General features: G+C 35.3%; 1 protein-coding gene across 1 annotated transcript in view; it reads right to left on the reverse strand.

Annotated features, from left to right (window-relative positions):
* Ndf (Nucleosome-destabilizing factor) overlaps nucleotides 1-21,452 on the reverse strand; it is a 259,722-nt gene that overhangs the window by 58,844 nt on the left and 179,426 nt on the right. The window contains exons 6-8 of the mRNA XM_090379090.1: nucleotides 19,644-19,925; nucleotides 10,726-10,899; nucleotides 8,531-8,641 (exon numbers count right to left, since the gene is read on the reverse strand). Coding sequence (XP_090235216.1) covers nucleotides 8,531-8,641; nucleotides 10,726-10,899; nucleotides 19,644-19,925 — 567 coding nt within the window. The remainder of the gene's footprint in view (nucleotides 1-8,530; nucleotides 8,642-10,725; nucleotides 10,900-19,643; nucleotides 19,926-21,452) is intronic.

Here is a 21,452-nt window from a genome sequence, read left to right on the forward strand (position 1 = left end):
TGGCTCTGGTTTTGCTGTTGAAATTGATATATCCCTCACTAACTCTGTTTTTAGATCCCCTTCTAATTCCCCGGGTTCTGAATTTTCCATTTCTTTATTTGTATTATTTTCCGTTTCAGACTCTTCTATTGAAGTGCACTTTTCTTTGAAAATTCATTACATTATCAATTTCACAGATTACACATATATAATTTCATTTTTATTTGCCATAGTAAAAAAAATCCATGCACTGACCCACATAAAAGGAACTGGAATTATGATGAACTTAGAGAATAAATAATTATTTTATCCTGGAACTAACGCTGTTTTCGTGGCGAAAGCGTGGTATTTTTCTGATTGGACAATAATATAGATCGCAAAATTAGATAATGAAAATGAAATGGTTATTTGCAACTATATTTAAATAATAATTAAGCATTTTAAAATGAACTGCATAGTAGTTTGTATATTATAAAAACAAATATCAAAAAATTTCAATTTCTAGGGAAACGTTTTTGCTTTTCCGGGGAATCAGGAATTTTAAAGATGATTTTTTCTCGAGAAGAAACCCTAGTCAAGCTAAGACTTTCTATGATGCTATTACAGATCAACTGGTAGCTGTTACGTGCTTCAGCACTTTTCTTTGTTCTGTAACTTTCTCATGCCATCTCTTTCTGTTTCATTAAACTGGTTAGCTTGTTACTTATCCATCATGGCATTCTCCTCATGCTATATTTTCTTATCAGTAGTCTCCAAATTACAGCATGGATGTGTTTCTCTGAATGGCAACATATACTGAAACAATGTAAACTGGACATGCTTTTCACATGCACATATTTATATATTATAAAGAGGGAATACATTTCCATGGTCAAATTTTTGAATTGAACAAGTTAAATGTATGCTTTTTAACTAATCATCAAAAATAAAACTTAAGGAAATCAATATTAAAACAGGGAAGCAATAAAAAATATTAGTTGTGTAAAATTATTGTTTTAAAACATTGTTTGTCAACTGAAATCAGCTTTGCAAGATTCATTATCTTTCTTGAAGCCAATTTTGCAAACACTGTTAGGTTCTTGAACAAAGTAAACGCACTCCAGTCATATGTTATTCTATACACACAATATTCAATGTGACTTGAGCAACCTCCCTCCCACACGAAGTAATGTCTGACTTTGCAATATCGTATCTCCTCCAGAACTCTGGATTTGATGCCTGGTCCTTGCTGTCTTGGTGATCAGATGTTGCACGGTCTACTATTTGAATATCAGTTAAACCCAAAAGATCATATTTATTGATGTTAAAAAGCTTGCACGTTATTCACATTGGCCTTCAATGTTAACAACATGCCAGATGCCCAGCGAAAGACAAGGAAGGCCCCATGAGATTTTGTTTCTTATAATACTACTTGATGAAGGGAGAGAAGCAAAAGTTTCTAAATTTAAAATTTAAAATAAAAAAAACAATGGTACAACCTAATTTGGAATGACATAAATATATTCATGCATGTATATGTATTCGCCTGTGAGATCTCTCTCCAACTAATAGATGTAAAACCTTATGCTGTCATAATCTCCTTTCCTGAAATTAAAACCCATGCCTTCGCCTTTAGCAACTACCCACCCCCCTCTCTTCTGTTCAACTTAGAACTTTGTGATCAATCTCTATTAATGGTTCCTGTACTATCAACTTTATGATATCATTTGGTCATGGGTGATCATCAGATCTGGAATATTCTTTCTCGATTATATTTAATCAGTTTATTAACGCATATAAATACACCACCTTACAGACAGAGTTACATATAGAAATTGAGGAATTAACAAGCAGATTTTTAAACAGGGAATATCCTCTTACCACTAGTGGTAGTATAAGACTATAGGCTAAAGACAATCTGGATAACACTGAATATACTAACAGAATTAGTAAAAAACACTTTATTCTTCTCAGGGATACAGAATTCAGAATAATAGCGAAACCAACGCATACCACACATTAGTATTCTGACCTGTGAACAAGAGGGATGCCGAAAAGCTTGGTCCCCTTAAGGAAGGAAAGTTTCATAAATTATTTTCGTAGTTGTGTTCTTGATTTTAGTAATTTTTATTTCACGGTATATTTTTATATTATACAGGATGTACAGAAAAAATGTATACACACTTTGATTGTTAATTACTTCTACGTTTATTTTCATAAATTCAATTTTATAATGAAGGAAAAAATAAGCATTAACGGAAGTGTTCATATTGTCTTCCATTCTCATCCAGGCAATGTTGACATCGTTAAGAAACTGAAGTGCATACATCACCTAAGATATCTCTTGATATTGCTGCACATTCTGCTTCAATAGCTTGCCATAATTCAGTGATTGTTGTTGGTTTTGTGGATAAACTTTATCTTTGAGGTATCCCCATAGATAAAAATCTACTGGTGTTAGATCTGAAGAATGTGGAGGGAACTCAACACCCTCTTTGTCCTGTCTAGGAAATTTTCATCCAGATAAGCCCTAACATTGTGATGAAAATGGGGAAGTGCCCCATAGTGTTGAAAATAAAAGTCGTCATCATCATAATCATCCTCAAATAGCTCATGAATATAGCTTTTCCATTTTGCCCACTTTAAAATGTTATGCACACTGGATTTGGGGATTGCCGTTTCACGAGCAGCTTACTGGACAGATTTCCTTGGTATTTGTCGGAAAAGTTCCAGCACTTCTTGTGCTCTCATGGGGCTCGTGGATGTGTGAGGCTTCCTGATTGTTGCCTGTATACATTTTGCAGTGCCATCCGCTTCAAACTTATCACGAATACACAAAATTGTAAGACGCGTTGGTGGTACAGTGTGGTACTCGCTCCTAAACTGTCTCTAGACTTCGTTGATATTTTCCGACTTCCAATACCACTTCAACACAAATTTCCACTGTTCAAATGTAAGTTCTGTGTGGGAATTATTACCACCAACTTGCAACTGAAAAATAAAAAAAGGTTACTGAGTTATGGGCTGATAAAGTGTGATACATTTTTCTGGATACACTTTAATTGACATAATGTCTTTAGTCACTGGAGGTTTCGTGGGTTTGACGGGTCTGGGGTCGGGTTGGTGCTTTTGACTGCGCTCCCAGTGCATCTGATCATTCACGTAATAAGAGTGATGAATACATTAAGTTATTTTAAAGAATTTTTTTTTATGCATTTTAAATCGGTCTTTCGTGGAGAGTAGAGTGTAGAAGTCATCCAACGAAGAAGTACCGAGGTAAATTCTTTTGCATTTTTAAGTATTAATAAATACTTATAATATATTGAGCCATAGTGGCTCTTAGTTTCATATGATTCTGAAGTGCGAAACAATCTTGTTTTGGAAGCTTACAACCATGCTGCCTAAGTTTTTTTAGATGGAATACACTACCATTATTCTATATTGCTTTCTAAAATTAAAGACATGCTCCTAATTCTAAATATCTTGAAATGCCATAAGAAACAAAAGCATTTCAATGTCAAGTACAGTAAATTAAAGCAAGGTGCTCAAGTTTTCAACTGGATCCACTGAAAAAATGAAAACTATATTAATGTGTGCTCCCATTTTTCCAAATATTCTTTCTATCATATTATCATATCAAAATTAATGGGATACATGTAGTTTAGAACAGTGGTGTCCAACCTACAGCCTGCGAATAATTTTTATACGGCCCGCCCGGAAAGTGACATTTTCTCTAAAAACAGCATTTTAGAGTCGCGCCACTGTGTGTACAGGCATGCAAGTGTCGAGCTCGACTGTATCAAATGTGTACATGTAGTCCAGTGCAGTCACATATGTATGCTAAATACTACTATTTTGATATAACTTGTTCATTTGATTGAATCATTATTAATTTGTATTGAATTTGTTCCGAAAGAGGAACGTAGATTTCGATTGTCGTGTTTTTAATCAAAGGCGGACCAAAGACTATTTCTTCATTGAGTACGACGAAAAAGCATTAAGGTTGTTGTTTAAGGATACTATATCACTTTTTAAAGAATATACTGTAGTTTGTCTTGACAAACAATTATAAACACACGGAAAACGTATTGGTCAAGAAATTTATCTGCTGTGAGTGCCAGTTATCAAGTTGCACATTTGATCGCTTTTGAAAGTAAACCGTTCAGTGATGGTGAATTTGTTAAACATTTTAAAAATCTATGGAAGAAATTTGTCCGGAGAAACGAGCAATGATACAAGATATTAGTTTGTCTTGACAAACAATTATGCGAAAAGTAGAAGATATTGGAAAGAATTTGTTCCAACAACTTTTGGAAAGCATAAAACAAATGAAATATTTTAGTGTATCACTGGGTGACAATACTGATGTAAAGGACAGAGCCCAACTGCTTATCTTCATACGTGGAATTAATGATAATTCTGTACAAGTTGAAGATCTAGCTGATCTACATTCATTGTGCATCAAGAAGTTCTGTGTGGGAATGTATTGGATCTCCATCACGTTATGAATGTGGTTATTTCAACTGTAAATTTTAGAGGATTACATGGCCTTAATCATCGAATGTTTCAGCAGTTAGAAATTGAAGCTGAATACGAAGATGTAATTTTACACAGTGCAGTGAGATGGCTTAGTCGTGGCAAAGTGCCATATTGTTTCTTTAAACTGCATCATGAAATTGATATTTTTGTAACAGAAAAAGGAAAACCAATAAAAAAAAAAACTATCAAATATGGAGTGGCTGTTGATCTTGCAATTCTTACAGACAATTCTAGTCCTTTAAATGCTCTTAATTTAGACTACAAGAGAAAGGAAATTTGGTCTCTGATTTGAATCATGACATCAAATCGTTTCAGAATACTTGTTATTATTTAAATCTCGAATTGAGCAAGGCAATTTAGTTCACTTTGAACGTTGTATCGAGCTAACAGAAAAACACATATTTCCAAAGAATCGTTGCCTCTCGTTATTACAATTAGTTTTTGACAAGTTTCAAAGTCGATTTGCTGATATGAGGTCCCACGACATAAGCTTGTTTGAGAATCCATTTACTTCTATGACAAAACTGTAATCCCAGCTTGCAATTTGAACTTATTGATCTTCAAGCCAAAACATGGTTCAAAAATAAGTAGATGGACTGCAAAAATAAACTACTTGAATTCTACAAGGCTCTTCCATCTGAAGGTTTCCACTAATAAAAGAAAATGCCATGAAAATGGCTACTTTGTTTGGATCGACGTATGTTTGCAAACAAATTGTTTCATGCATGAAATCAAATAAATATTTAAAAAGAAACAATAACAGATGAGCATCTTCATTCTGTATTGAGAATTGGCATCACAAATTTTCAAACAAATTTTGAACAATTATTTAAGAACATTTAGCCTCAATCATCTCATTAAATGTTAAGTTTTGTTCAGTAAACGTTGTGTATTCTACGTTTGTTTGTTATTTGGTTTTTAGGAGCATTAGCAACTAAGGCCATATTGCTCTGGTGCGGTGGTCATTCCCTGACCTTTCTGCATCCTCCGTATTTGGTGGTGACGGGCTCGAACCCCGGTCTAATCAAGAAGCGTGTGCTACGCACTGCTGCTCCTTCTCACCTGGCTATGGAGGCACCTGTGTATTCTACGTAATAAATTTTTGAATATTTTCCATTTTAGGGGTATCATTATATTTATTTACTCACCTTAATATTGAAAAGCAACGATCCTTTTCAGGCTGTAAATTTTCTCAAGAGAACATTTAAAAGCAAAAGTAAGGTATTAAAAAAAAGAAAAAAAAGTAAAGTATTTAAAAAACAAAAATCAGTCATATTTTTTAATTTTAATAAAATCTAAAAAAACAAATCACTGACAGATTGTTGCACATAAAAAAGTGTTGGGAATTTCCATTTTTATATATAGCCCAAAAATAAAAAAACGGTACCATGAAAACAGAAACTTTCTTGTACATGTAACAGAATATGGAAAATGTAACACACTAATTTTTCTCGAATCACTCAGTGTGGCCCACGAAACAGATCAAACTTTCAACATGGCCCTTGTACTGGAAAAGGTTGGACACCACTGGTTTAGAACATAGCATGTTTTTACTAAGAAAATTAATATGTAGTGGCACTGGATTGTGGAAGGCTTTCCACCAATCTATGGTATTGCACCCCATCCTACTTTCAAAGCAGCAGTGAGTTCAAGCAGTATATAGGGAATTCTTAAGCATGCCAGAATCTTTCATTCTAACACTGGCCTCACTATTAGACTTAGTTTTGGGCCCTGTAACGATTGTGACAACATTATCCCAATGCTATTGTCTGCAAACCATGAGCCCACAAGTTGTGCTGTCATATGGGGCATTATATTGAAGCAGCAGCAACAGTTCTATGAAAGTATGAGGGGGTTATCATTGAATTCACGGACTGGTGCAAGATTTTATGTTTACCATGTGAACTTTCCATAACTGCCGCTAGAGGTGCTCTCCCTGATCACTACTGAGCAGACTGTGTGTGTGTGTGTGTGTGTGTGTGTGTGTGTGTGTGTGTGTGTGTGTGTGTGTGTGTGTGGCAGTACTTGTTGAGCTAGTGTTGCACGAAGAGAGTTTGTTTAGTTGTGTGTCACTGAAGATCGTTTTGAAGCAAGTATCATATCAAGCACCGGTTGAAGAGCGATACGTGATTCATTATTGTGTCAGACAGGGCTTAAATGCATCAGAAACAGTTAAAGAGATAAATGAAGCATATGGTACTGAGTGTGTTGGTAGGATGGCCATATTTAAATGGCACAAACGATTCAGTGAAAGCTGTGAGTCTCCTGCAGATGACCACAAGACCTGACCAGCCTTCCTCCTCAACAACTCCGAAGCAAAAGCGCAGGAAATCGTGGATGAAGACAGGCAAATTACACTTTGTGAATTAGCTGCTAGAATGTCCATTTCACATGGTAGTGCTCACAATATTGTGAATAACCACCTGAAAATGTTGCGAATCTTTGCTGGATTCCACACAATTTGACTCCAGGACAAAAACAGAAAAGAGTAGACGTGTAAAGAAATGTTTGATCATTTTGAAACACAGGGTCAAAACTTATTAAATAGTGATGTTACGAAACTTGGATTTTTCACTGTGATCCAGAAGCAAAACAACAGTCGAGTGAGTGGAAGCATTCTGATTCACCAAGACATAAGAAATTTCAAGCTTCTCATTTGGCTGACAAAACAAATGTTTTTTTGTGTTTTTTGACATAAATGGCATTTATGTTACACGTTTTGTACCTCGTGGAACAACTAAGAATAAGGAAGCATACTCAAAGGTTCTCAGCATCAAAATTTGCTTTGCCTTTCATGAGAAAGGTCAAGAACTTTCTGCTGTGAAGTGGTTTTTCCATCTAGCACTGTGCCACGCCAATACAGCTAATTTTGTGCAGCCAGTGATCACTGCCATAGGTGCCGAGGTTCTGCCACATCCCCCTTATTCACCAGACTTATTAGCCCTGTGTGAGTTCTTCCCGATTCCATGTCTGAAGAAAGCTCTGAAAGGCAAGCGTTACGCATCCGACAATGATGCTCACAGATCCACAATGGAAGCACTTAGCAGTCTTTTGAAAAATGGCTTGTAAGAGCATTTAATGCATGGGTACAATGGTGGCAAAAGTGTGTAAAGTTAGGGAGAGTATTTCAAGAAAGAGAAATCCACAGAAGGTTCTGATGATGATTAAGATAAGATCTTGCACCAGTTTTGCAAATTAAATGATCACCCCTTGTAGAATACTACATTCATAGTTCTGTGCACTGTGGCCAGTATACAGACTCAAAACCATGCAAAGCATCCTCCCCTTTTCCCACATGCAAACAACTTCAGAGTTGAGACAACTGGGAAAACACTTTCTGACCGGAGGAGCATATGCTAGGACCTAACCTCCCACAATACTACTTTCCCTGAACCCATAGTCCAGTTTTCCTTGCATGCCAAAACCAGTGGGTCAATGCATTTCCAAAGAAGGCATCTAGTGTGATGAAATTGCCAGTTTATGCAAGGTCCTTCACTGCAGGATCACTTTTTTGTCTTCCATCTTCATAGCACACAATGAAATATGCCCAATAAAATGGCAAACTATCACAATCCTCTGAAAGTATAATTCTTTTCTACAACTCATTCTGATACAGACAAGTGTAAACTACCTGATCACCTTTACAGTGCAACAGCTTTGCATAATTCCAAGTCTAATGCACTTTCCTCCAGTTAGAGGTTTAGTCAATTAATTTTGCTAGAGTAGAGTATATATACATTACATGTTTTTGTATCTTGATTTTTTTTTTTTTTTTTGTTAGTTGTTGGCACATCGGCTTCTGTGGCCATAATGCACCTCCCAAAGTTTTTCCATTTTACTCTGATCCAAGCCCAAGGCAGGATTGGAACCCACGACCTTCGGGTTGCCAGGGAGTTGTATGTTGCTTTCTCTTGTTCCTATCAAATCAAACTATTTAACATGTAGGAATTTTGTAAAATATATAAGTTGTAAAAATTTATACTTCTCTTTATTAAAAATTTCAGAAATTAAATGAAAATATATGAATACATACTTCTTTTGCAGCTTGGGGGTCAGATACACAGCAAAATGTAATATCCGATGCTGCTACAACATCAGCCGGAGTCTGTCCTTTCACTGCTCCGGCTTTAACAAAGTCTCGGCACTAGTAATGGAAATAAAAATGAACTGATATTAAAAAATATTGTTCTTTTCACATATATCCTCCCGCCATACACTTCATCTAATATTTAATATTTAAGGAAAGAGAAAAGAGAATGGGGCCCATTCTCTTCAGGTCTGAGGGCGATCAGCAACACAGTCTAATGATGGGTATCGGCAAGATACCTGAAGCGTTACCCAATCGTATATATTAGCTTAGGCTATGCTTAAATAAAATATATATTAATAAGTCCACGTGATGTAAGAGTGGTTATACATATTAATAATTCTTAATGGATAACAACCACGTAACGCCCTTCTCTAACTATATTAAGCCCAACAATTTTATGAGTTTTATAATGTATTAATATATACTTTCTTTTCCTCTCTCCCTCCCCCCCATCCATAGGAAAGATGTTAAGCTATCATATTTTGTACACAAATCAGTTATAAATGCTAAACTGCTAATTAAGGCCACTGGAACCAAGTGGTCAAGTGAATCTCTGTCTATCTCTGTCTCTGTCTCACAACGTCCCCTGACTTTGTGTGATTATCCTGGAGTAAAACACTTTTTTTTTTTTTAATATCATTATTAGTAATTTAACTAGTCACACACACATTTCAAAACAGAGTACAATTTCATTAGAAATTCTGAATGGAAGTAATTAATAACTTATCTCCTATAAAACAAAGAAGAAAAAAAAAAAAAAAGTATTATTATTTTTACTATTTACTTTTTTTTGAGCAATATGTTTCACCATTTGGAGAAAATAATACTCATAGAATAGGAAACAGATTATTCGCAATAAGCAAACACAAATGTGTATCACAATGCTCATGTGTACCGTGGGGGAGGGGCAGAAGTGAAGTATCAGAAATCTTCCAGCAAAACCAGAAAAGTTGACAGGTGTGCAAATATATGATAACAAATAACTAAATTTAAGGTTGAGCATTATATCATGAGGACAAATCAATAAGTAAGGTTCACAATGTTGTAATTTAAAAAAAAAAAAAAAACATATGTGGTATAGAAATAACTTTAAATAATTAATAAATTACAGATGATATATGAAACTGATCTGACTTGACATCCTTCCAGGTGATTATTAGAATGGCTAATTGCACTAATTACATAACATAAAAGAAGAGGTGCAAGGAGTAATTCATTTCTTAAAAGCAAGAAACGGTTTATTTCTACTTGCTTAAAAGCAAGTAGAAATAAACAAATTTTAGATACATTTTGTGAAGCAGCAATTTTTGAAAAAATATCTGCAAGTGGTGTTTTGTAGGATGAAGAATATTCCAGTCACTGCTGAAAATGAATGCATCATTAACCCTTTCATGGATACATACACAGATCTTAATTTTTTGAAGGTCAAGTACATTTCAAATGTGCCCATTTATAAAGTAAAAATGGTCTTAATTTTTACAGGATGTGCTGCCGTCTTTTATTTATGCTTCAAGTAAATGCAGAAGCTGGAAGCATGAAAATAGTTATAGCAAACTTCAAAATTTCATGAAGAAATTAAACTCCACAGAACCTCAACTCCCATGAAAACTGACTACAGGGAGACCAGACACATTCTGTAAACTTGCTTGGGAAAAGCTTAAATAGAATTGTCATGTACCTGTAATATCATTTACATTAGCAAATTTTTTTATGATACGGTTTAGGAAATTAATCCACCAGGAACTGAATTTCTGTAAAGCATCAAGCAGGTGGGTTGGGATACTTTACAGCAATCCTCTGAATAGTCCTGCTAAAGCACCTTTAGATCTGATCACCTTAACTAACATCTTGCAGGAAAACATTTCCTTAACAACGAGGTTACATTAGTAGTACAATGATTACGCTACCAGTGTCATGATACATTCCCACAAAAGGATTTTGAAAAATCTCACTGAATTGGGTTAAATTTTTGAATGTTCATGCCAATTACACTGATAAACAGACCACATATATCTCTTTTTAATTACACAATTTCTTTCCTGTATCTCATTAATTTCTGTATAACAAACAGAGATCTCTTTTTGATTTGTCCTTATAGATTAATATACGAGGTTATTTCTCAAATACTATTTACATACCTTGGATGGAGTTCGATTCCAAACAGTAATATGATGATCCGAATTGAGGAGATTTTTTACAATACCTCTTCCCATAATTCCAAGCCCAAGAAAGCCAAATTTTAAGGGAGAAGGAGTTACATTTTTCTGTTTTAGTGTTTCTGAAGGCTGTTCAACATTCAGAGGAGGAGTTGCCTATTTCAAAAAAATATTAAAAGAAAGTTTTTTTTTCCCATTTTTTCTTTAACCAACACTTAAGCACCCTGATATTTGAAATGATATACTAAATTTATATATTTTTAAATTTATAAGGTGATAAAGTAAAAAAACAAAAACAAAAATGGAGCATTCTACAAAACTGATTTATAAAATGAAACCACGATGTTCCATAAATCAGTTATATTATTTAATAACACAGTTAGCCATCTATAATGCTATACTCCAGGGGTGGCCAACTTAATTTGTGATGTGATCTACTTTTTTTCTTCAAAATGTGCTGCGATTTACCATCTCAAGAATTTCATTGCACATGGTTAAAAAAGTTAATAAACACATATTGAAATATGTTGTTTATAAATTTTAAAATTAAATACAATTCAGAATTCTTATTTTAAATTTTAATTTATGTGAAGTTCGTCTTCGTGTCATCTGCCAAGCTTTCAAAATCGGGGATATACTGTGGTAAGGCCAATCGTAAAGAATCTTCTGTATGCAAGTCCGTAAGAGTAGAGTGATTCTTCGTCTTTGTTTCAAATGCAAAAGGCCAATCCACATAAGATATGTGGAACCAAAACAGGAATTTAAAAGTTCACTGCATTTTTTTTCATTTGGGTACTTTTCTCAGGAAACATATTTACAAAAGTCCTTTTTTGATGATCTGGCTTTTACGAAGATATCATTTTGCAATGTAATAATTTAATTTTCAAGTGATATTTTCTGCAATTTGTTTCATATCTAAGTCGACATTAAATATATCGAACATCTTCAATTGTTTTAAAATCACTGAATCTGGTTTCAAAATCATCCACAACTTTCTCAATTTCAGAAACATATTTCTCACTATTAAATTCAAAAACAGGATATTTTTACAAATGATCTTGCATATTTGCAAAATGATCAAATTTTTTTTTTCTTTGAGATCCTTAGCCATTGCCAAAAATTGATATCTATATGCAGAAAGACTACTAATCATGTCACCCATATTTTTATTTTTTCCTTGTAATTCCAAATTCAGATCACTTAATTTACTGGTAAAATCTGCCAAAAAAGCCAGAGCACACAACCACTCCATATCTTGTAGATGCTCATAATCATCACCCCTTGATCAACTTTTTAAATTTCATTCAGCAAATTTTGGAATCTCTGTAGAAACTCAATCCGGTTCATTTTCATCGAGTTGCATTTTGAAAAGTCTCCTTTGAAGAGATTGCCTTTGATGGAATTCACGATTTTGAAAGCTATGTCCATAACACTTTTAGTAGTTAATCTTTTGCTGACTAATGTTTGTTGATGGCTGATACAGTGGTAACTCAAAAAATCTAGGAATTCATCATCCTTTTGACACAATGCGATGAATCCGTTAAGATGCCCCGTCATTGCTTTAGCTCCATCTGTTGATATTGGTACGATCTTAAATAGTGGTAATTTTATTTTTTCTAAGATCACTATTAGGTGGAAAATCAGATTGGTATTTACCATAGAGTGCGGTGAAGTGCCTTTCTAAATTTAATTTTTTAGGTATAGCCACGGAATGTATATATTCACATGTCTAATTAGTTCATCTGACATCCATTTAGGCCTAAATCTTGAACAATATTTTTTTGTTGGTATGAAAAGCCTAGTAGCTTTCAAGATTAATTCTTTGAATGCTTCCCATTTTGAATTTGCTGTTGGTAACATCATCAGTTGGTTCCACCGTATAGAATTTAAATACTGTCTCAGACCAGTCACCTTTAAGAAAGCAAAAACCCTTCCCGTTACTCTTGATGGTAGTTACCTCTTTGAGTAAATCCCACTTCAGCACACTGTGATCACTGCCACCTAGTGGTTCCTTTATCTGCAGATTCTTGATGCATGAAGAATTACTACTGATAATCAGATCAAGGTTATTACTCCCTCTAGTTGCCTCCTGAACATGCTGCTGTAGAAAACAATCATCCAATAAATCCACAAAGGCCTTGCTAGTGTGTGAGTGACCAACCCACAAATTCCAGTCAATATCTGGGAAATTAAAATCCCCCATTATAAGACACTGTATTTTACTGGCCCACTATTTCTCTGAACAATTGCTCATGTTGATGATCCTGCTCAGGTAGCTAACAAACTAAATGAATATTTTGCATCAACATTCACACATGAGGAGTTATTCAGGGAGGGGAATGCCAGAGGTGTATTCAACTCTGGCAGTAAGCTAGATAATCTTGTAATAAATTAGAGTAAAGTGGAGGAGAAATTGTTAAAGATAAACACAAGAAAGGCACCTGGGGTGGATGGAATCTATCCAGTTATATTAAAGGAGGCAGCAAAGGAAGTAAGCAAACCCTCAGCCATAATTATGAGAGCTTCCCTGGACTCAGGGGAGGTACCCATGGACTGGAGATGTGCAAATGTGACCCCAATCCACAAAGGAAGAGCAAAGGGAGACACAGGTAATTACAGACCTGTTGGTTTAACTTCTGTTTCAGGTAAATTAATAGAGGCTGTTATTTGTTGTTATTTGGTTTTTAGGAGCATTAGCAACTAAGGCCATATTAATAGAGGCACTGGTTAAAGAAGCACTGCAGGATCATCTAGACAAGACTTCAGTTATAGCTCAGACACAGCATGTTTGTTAAGGGGAAGTCTTGTCTGACTAATTCAATTGGATATTATGATGTAGTCACAAAGGAACTGGATGCAAAGAATAACTTCGATATCATATATTTGGATCTTAGAAAAGCCTTTGATACTGTTGCACATGGAAGACTGCTGCACAAATTGGAGCAGTGTGGCATTGGAGGCAAATTGCTGCTATGGATAAAGGGATGGTTGAGTGGGAGAAGACAGAGAGTGGTAATCAATGGACACTGCTCTTCATGGACTAATATTATTAGTGGAGTTCCTGAGGGTTCAGTGTTGGGTCCATTGTTGTTTTCTGTATTTATAAATGATACTGATGATAGTAATACAGGCTTAATGTCCAAGTTTGCAAATGATACGAAGGTTGGCAGGGTTGTTAATGACAGTACACTGCTGCAACAGGATCTAGAAAAGTTGAGCAGATGGGCTGAGAGGTGGCAAATGAAGTTTAACATTATATTTGTCAAAGTACTAGATACGGGAAGCAGTAATTCCACAGTAACGTATCAACTCTGTGGTACCACACTGACAGTGGTAGAGAATGAAAAGGACCTGGGGTAATTGTGCAGGCAGATATGAAGTTTTCTGAGCAGTGCAGACGGTCTGCAAGAGTAGTTCATGCCGACCGGGCTAGCCGGGTGGGTAAAGTGCCTGCCTAGCAACCCAAAGGTCGTGGGTTCGATCCCTGCCTCGGGCTTGGATCAAAGTACTGCAAAAACCTTGGGAGGTGCATTATGGCCACAGAAGCCTATGCGCCAACAACTACCGAAAAAAAAAAAAGAAAAAAAAAAAAAAAAGAGTAGTTCATGGTGTCTTGTCAATAATATACAGGAATTTTTCTAGCAGGGATAAAGAGGTGATTATCTCCTTGTATAAGGCAATGGTCAGACCACACCTTGAGTACTGTATACAGGTCTGGAGGCCTCATTTTAAGATGGATGTAGAGCTGTTCGAACGAGTACAGAGAAGGGCAACAAGATTAGTGAATGGAACTAAGGGTTGCTCTTACGAAGAAAGGCTTAAGTTTTGTAAATTACAGTGTCTGGAGACCAGGCACCTGCGAGTTGATGATTGGGGTGTATAAAGCCTTGAATGGTTTGAGCATGCTCAATGCGGATGGGATTCTTCCTCTTGCTCAGAATAATCGCCTGAGAGGACATAAATACAAATTGAGGAAAGATGGTTGTAGGATAGACGTGCGGAAGTTTGCCTTTAGCCAGCGGGTGGTTGATTGGTGGAAGAAACTTCCATCTGTCATTGTAGAAGTTGATAGCTTAAATAGATTCAAGGCAGAACTTGACAAACATTTGGAGTGAGTGGATGGGTGAAATAAGGGTTTTTTTTTTTTTTTTGTTGATGCTATATAAGCTTGCTTTCTTGCATAATGTGCGTTTACTAATGCTAAGGCTAAGCACTGCAAATCAAACAACAACATTTTTCTTTTATCATTACAAAAAAGTACTCTAGTTCCCACTCTTGATGAAAATGATATATTTTACTCTTTTTCGTAGTATTCATTTTAAATCAAAGAGTATTAAATTAACGTATAGGTACTGGTCAGTTATTAATATTAAGTAAGCTAAATAAGAATTCGACACATACACTATGCTCTCAACAATGTAACACTGCGTGAATTTTCAGTAGACAATCCTAGCAGCTGCACGGCGACAAGAATAATCACATGGTTCAACGGATTTTGTAATAAGCATATGCAGTGGGGCGCATAATAATAACATTTAGATTTTGACTAATCTATTTTTTATATACAGCAGGCCCCCGTTATAATGCGGTTCGCTTTACGCCGATTCGTTATAACGCTGTCCTTATATTATAACCCGTATCTGACTATAACGCTGTCACAGATCACTATAACGCTCTTTTACAGATTGCATTTTTGGCATATTTAACGAAATCGATAGCTTGAAAATGAATAACAAAATAGCATTAAAACGTTTCCCGTGCCAACTTGAGAAATTTTCCAACGCTCAGTGACTTGTTACGTAGTTCCGAGATCAACATTTTAAAAAATGATCAAGTATATTGCTTGTAATATTTGCGTTATATGCATTTATCTGAAGTCTAGTCATCACTCAGTACAGTATTAGACATCATGTGTAACGGACAGTTTACTTGAACATTGTATCATAATTAATGCAACCAATGCAGTCGAATTTTCGAAGAGTTAATAATGGCTGATAAGAACGAAAAAGCAACGTCTGGGCGCAGTACGAAGACTATAAATGTAAGAAAACGACTGAATTTGAAAATTAAATTAGATGTTTTGAAGCGAATCGATTCTGGTCAATGACAAGTGGATGTGTACCATAATTTAGGACTTGTTTAATTTAGTTTAACTGTAAGAACAATTATAAAAAAATAAAGAATTAATTCTTTATTTTTTTATAATTGTTCCACTGCAAGCACAACTAGGGCTAGGCCGACTATTAGGATTGAAATGGAAAGACGTTAACTAATTTTATTGAAGGTAATATCCAATGCAGAATTCAGTTAAGTTAAATATTACAAAAAGAAAAAAAAAGGAGAGAGATTAGCCAATATGATGATCTGAAGAAAACTCACTTAAAAAAAAAAATGTGGAACCATTTAAAACTGGTAAGGGCTGGTTGAATAGATTTAAAATCTAGGGAGAAGCCGCAAGTGCAGATCAAGGAACCGAAACTTTCAAAAAAGAACTTGTTAAAATTATTGAAGAGGGGTATTGCGTGTTATACTTCTCAACAAGTTTATAACATAGATGAAGCAGGACTTTTGTGGAAACGAATTGTCTAAAAGAAGTTTCATATTGAAAGAAGAAAAAAAAAAAAACATATGCCAGGTTTCAAAGCGGCGAAGGATTGGGTGACTTTTTTGTTGGGTGGTAACGCTGCAGGGGATTTAAAATTAATACCCCTTTTAGTTTATTTAGAAGAAGGCCAACCCAAAATCGACACATTTTTCATGATTAAATTCACCAATTAAATCAATTAAAATCAATTTAGATCAATTAAATTCATGATTTTAATTGGAATTTTAAGTTTAATTTTGATACGTAAGTAGTTACCACATAATTATATACGTATGTAATGCAGAATATTTTATATGTATAAATATTTGAATATTAAATATTTTGACCGACATTTGTGCATTTTTCACTACCGTTTATTATTGATTAGGAAATATCCTATGGCACTGACCGCAACTTACAAATACATACGTTACCTTTTGGGAATGTGGTGCCCGCTTAGCGCGGATTCACTTAGTGCTCTGTTTTTCTGGAACGAATTATCAGCGTTAAGTGGGGGTCACCTGTATATTTAAAATTCATTGACTGACCAAAATTAAAGCCTCGATCGACCTGTTGGCCGCCCCTGCTATATTCCATTAAAGATGATGCAACAAGTCTAATTCAAATCAGAGTTACAAGTGAGCAGCTTTCCCTCTAACTATAATGAAACATTATTAAAGAAATAAGGTTTCCAGTACTGGGGAAGGTAGTGCCTCTAAAATGTAAATTATATATATAAAATCAAGAACTGGAAATTACAGTAAATGTGAAAATGGCAGGTTGATGTCTTCACTGTACAGGATGCTGGCCTAGAAGTACTAATGGACAGTTGAAAATAGGAGAGGAAGGAATTTGAAAGCTTAAATAAGGGGAAGGGGAACCTAAGATATATTAAAATATACTGTAAGACAGATTATAGCTACAAAGCATCTGTATTGATGCAAAAAGTTAAGAAACTTAGGATTAATGGTATTGGAACAGCCAATATTTAACATATTGAAAAACTAATTATTAAACAGCCAAGGAGAGGAATACAGAAAGAATAAGAGGATGAACTACCACAGCACACATGTTAAAACTTTGAGAGTTCGTTTGTAATATATATTTAGTTCACTGTCATTGATCTTATTAAACTGAAGACAAGGCTTGCCCGCCTTGAAAGCTTCTTGTCTTATATACAGTTCACGTATGTTTTAGCACTTTTATTTGGTTGTTTTGTTTGATTTATATTTTAATTGCATATAATCCTGTTTTATTTTATTGTATGAAGTCAGTGATTTTAATTCTTATATATATTTATAATTTATTTTTAATTTATAATTTTGTACCATCGTTTATTGTGATAAACTGTTTTAAGTCAGTAGAAGCAATATTTAATTAACATGTCTGATCCTGACGTCCAAGGACTCTTTTTAATAGTCTATCATTGTATTATTACTATGTAAAACTTTATTTTCATTGGTCTAAATGTATGAAATTCTGCATCCTGGATGGATCCCTCACAATTGCAGTCCCCCGATGATCCATTCTCTTGTCTTTTTGGCATTGATGTAATTATTTCCTCTCCTTGGCTATTAATAATTTTTCAATATGTTAAATATTATCTATTCTATCTAAAGCCATATTACCCTAAATTTCTCAAATTTTATGTCAATACTGTACTTTGTAGCTATAATCTATCTTACAGTATATATAGCTTAGTTCTGCCCCCCTATGCCTTCTTTAAGCTTTCAAACTCCTTCCTTTCTTATTTTCAGCTTTCCTTTATTACTTCTAAGCTGGCAATCTTGTACAATGAACCTCAACCTGTCATTTTCACATTTTTTAAGTCTGCTTCTTAATTTATATTTTACTTCAATGCAATTTTTATTTACTTTTTTAGTTATATATACTGCTCTACTATTAATATCTGCACACCCCTCCATTGTTAGTTAGTCACATCCTACCCAAGCACATGTCAGACCTAACTAGAAATATGCTCATAGGCCTTTGAGAAGACAATAGTATGATTGTGAATGCAAGATGCTGCTACCACCAAAAGAGTTAACAGAACTTCAGGATAAAATTATAATAAGGTGCCACATAAGCAATCAGTCTGTTCATGACACTTCAACAGCACTGAAGGTCCCTAGGTTGGTAACTGCTGACATGTTCTACAAATGGAAGCCGACTGCTGCGAAATGACCCGGGAAACCTCAGAAGCTGACAGGGGAGCCCTGTGTTCCGAGCAGATAATTCTTTATCTGCTTGGAACACAGGTTGATATTATTGCAGCACTCACAGGCCTTCAGTGAGACAATTGGGCCATGTCAGCCCCAGTACAGTGTACAGGATGCTGCATGATATGGGTTACCATGGTCATGCAACCATCCAGAAGTTAATCACCTGACTAATGCAAGATGCCATTTAGATTGATGTCAGGTCGACTGTTCTTAGACTACAGACTAATGGAAGGGTGTGCTTTGTAGTGATGAGTCATGATACATGGCCTACCAGTCTGACAATCCTGGGTGTGGCAGATGCCCAGAGAAAGCTATCTACCAGACTGATTTATCCTGACAATGAAGTTTGCCAGAGCCATTTTTATGGTCTAGGGCTGTTATGGTTTGGCTTAGGATCATTGATTGTTTTGGACAAACCTATTAATGCTGACATCTAGGCATCCCAGACAATGTGTTACTTATGTTGTGGCAGCATGTTGGAGAAGCCTCATACTCGTATCAGCAGGACAATGCTTCATTTCATATACTCACATTGTGATGAACCGGTCTGAAGATATGAGTGTCAAGAAGTTGGACTGGACAGCCCAGAGCCTTGACCTCAATCCTATAGAAAACCTCTGGGATGAACTGGATCACTGGTATATGTGAGGAGAGATCACCCAAAAAATAACTGAACTGGTCACTATTCAAGGAAGAATAGCAGATAGACTCCATGGAACACTTTCCATTTACAGTGGAGAGTGTTCCACGGAGACTAGAGGCTGTAATAAAGGCTAATGGTTTTAGCACATGTTATTTTATGTTGTGAAAATTTGTAAATACAGATTTATTTGTAGATATGAAGATGTCTGAATATTAATGGTTGGGCAGATTTTTTTTTTTTTTTTTTTTTTTTTTTTCTGGTGTATATTGTTTCAGTATTAAGCATTACATTTGTTTTTACACATTACCAATATGATATCAGAGTGGTTAATGATATACATTAACAGAATAACTATTCATGTGAACAGATCTTTTTTACTGAATTTTAAATTTTAACAGCAGTAAATTTAAAATTTATCACTACCTTAAGAAGAATAAAAGTGGTTACTTACAGGTCTTGTAATATATGGTGGTCGAACAAGCAATCCTGACTGTTTACTTGGGCTAGAATTTATGTATGGCTGGGATAATGACACTGGGGAGAGAAATGCAGATCCTGCAGATAAGCTAGATTCTGAATAAGCAGATCCTGTATTGGTGGTTGTGTTAGAGAGGAGTGAAGTAAATTTGTCAACTATTTTTTGTCTTTTATGTGATCCAGTACCAGAAGTAGTATTATTGCTATTTGATATTCTCTTTTTCTTTAAATTACTAGTTGGTGAGTGTGACCTTTCCTTAAATTAAACCAAATAGTAAGTCATTAGAAACTGGTAATAAAAATAAAAAGTTTGTATTGATTTGTTTAAAATAATGAAAATGAAGACAGTTAATCTATATCACATCGAGACATATTAAAATGAGTAGTGATGGCACATAGTTGTGAAATTTTGACCTTTGAAAAGCTGAATTTTCTGGCCAAAACAGAAGTTTTTTTAAAGTGGACAGAACACTAGAAATTAAATTTCACTGACAAATGCAATTTTATACATGTATTAAAACACAGCCACAGAACTGTTAACCAGACAATATGCTTTCAAATGGATTTCTATCTGGATTTTCTGTTAGACAAACAGATTACAATTGCTTCAAGAAGGATACTATTGTAGACTCTGTCCCTCTTCAGAGATGAAAAAGGGGTTTAGGGGCCTTGTTTATTTATGTTGTAACTCCGATGGCTCCCTCGATTGGCACCCCTAGATCGGGGGCCCTGGTGCAACCCATCCAAAGCACCCCTCATTTGTTCAACTGAGACAAAGCACTGACTTACTTTAAGAGCAGGGCTGCCGCAAGTGGGTATGCGAGGTAAGCATCACTTATGGGTGGCAGTTTAGGAGGGCACCAAAATTTTTGACATATACAAATCAGACCTCTGTTTGACCAACTTTTTTAAAACAAAATTTTCTATTTAGCGATATTTTTTTATTCCCCCTTAGTAATTACATTTAAAATGGTTTCTGTAGAAAATAAAATTTCCATATAACGAATGGATTATGAGAGCCTTAACTGGGAACACATTAACAGTTTGCACCTATGGCCTTCAGGCAATTATGTGCTACTACTTAGCATGAATTAAGAGTTAAAGGGTTAAGTTAAGATTACCATTCTGTAACTTACTGGTACTTGTAAAACCTATCCAACTGCTTGTCCCACATACTCAGAAGTCACGCTGGTCATCTGATTGGTTAACGTTTACCAGTATTCAACAAGGTAGGCAAATAATTCATTTGAAATAAATACAGTACATGAAATTGCAGACTCACACTAATTTTCTTATTATCTGGATCTGTGTTCAGTGCCGGATTAAGGTATGTACTAGCTGGGCTCTTGCCCGCGGTGCCAAAAACAGAAGAACAATGAGGCAAAAATATATATCCTTAGTAAAGGGCGCAAAAAAACTTTTTGCCCAGGGAGCAGTAATAGTTTGGTCCAGTGCTGTCTGTGTTTCATATTTATATTTTGCAGGTTATTCTCCAGAACATGGCTACAACCCCTTACTTTGGTGAGAGAGAGCAGAAGAAAGCAGAGATAGGATGTGAATGCAACTCCCACTCACTGCTATCCCTCTCTCCTCCTCACCTGCATGGTACTGGGGGTGTCACGTGACATCACAGTATGGCGGAGCTGAAATGAAGAAAAAGAAACAACAAAACAGCAATTTTTTAAACAACTAACAAAAATTACCACCACTCATTTTTCTCCTCCATACATTACTAGACAATTTCACGTGCATTAACAATAAGAATTGCTCATGCACGCCAACA

The sequence above is a fragment of the Mastigoproctus giganteus genome, chromosome 8 (genome assembly GCF_048544385.1).
Source record: "Mastigoproctus giganteus isolate SK-2022 chromosome 8, ASM4854438v1, whole genome shotgun sequence".
NCBI lineage: Eukaryota > Metazoa > Arthropoda > Arachnida > Uropygi > Thelyphonidae > Mastigoproctus > Mastigoproctus giganteus.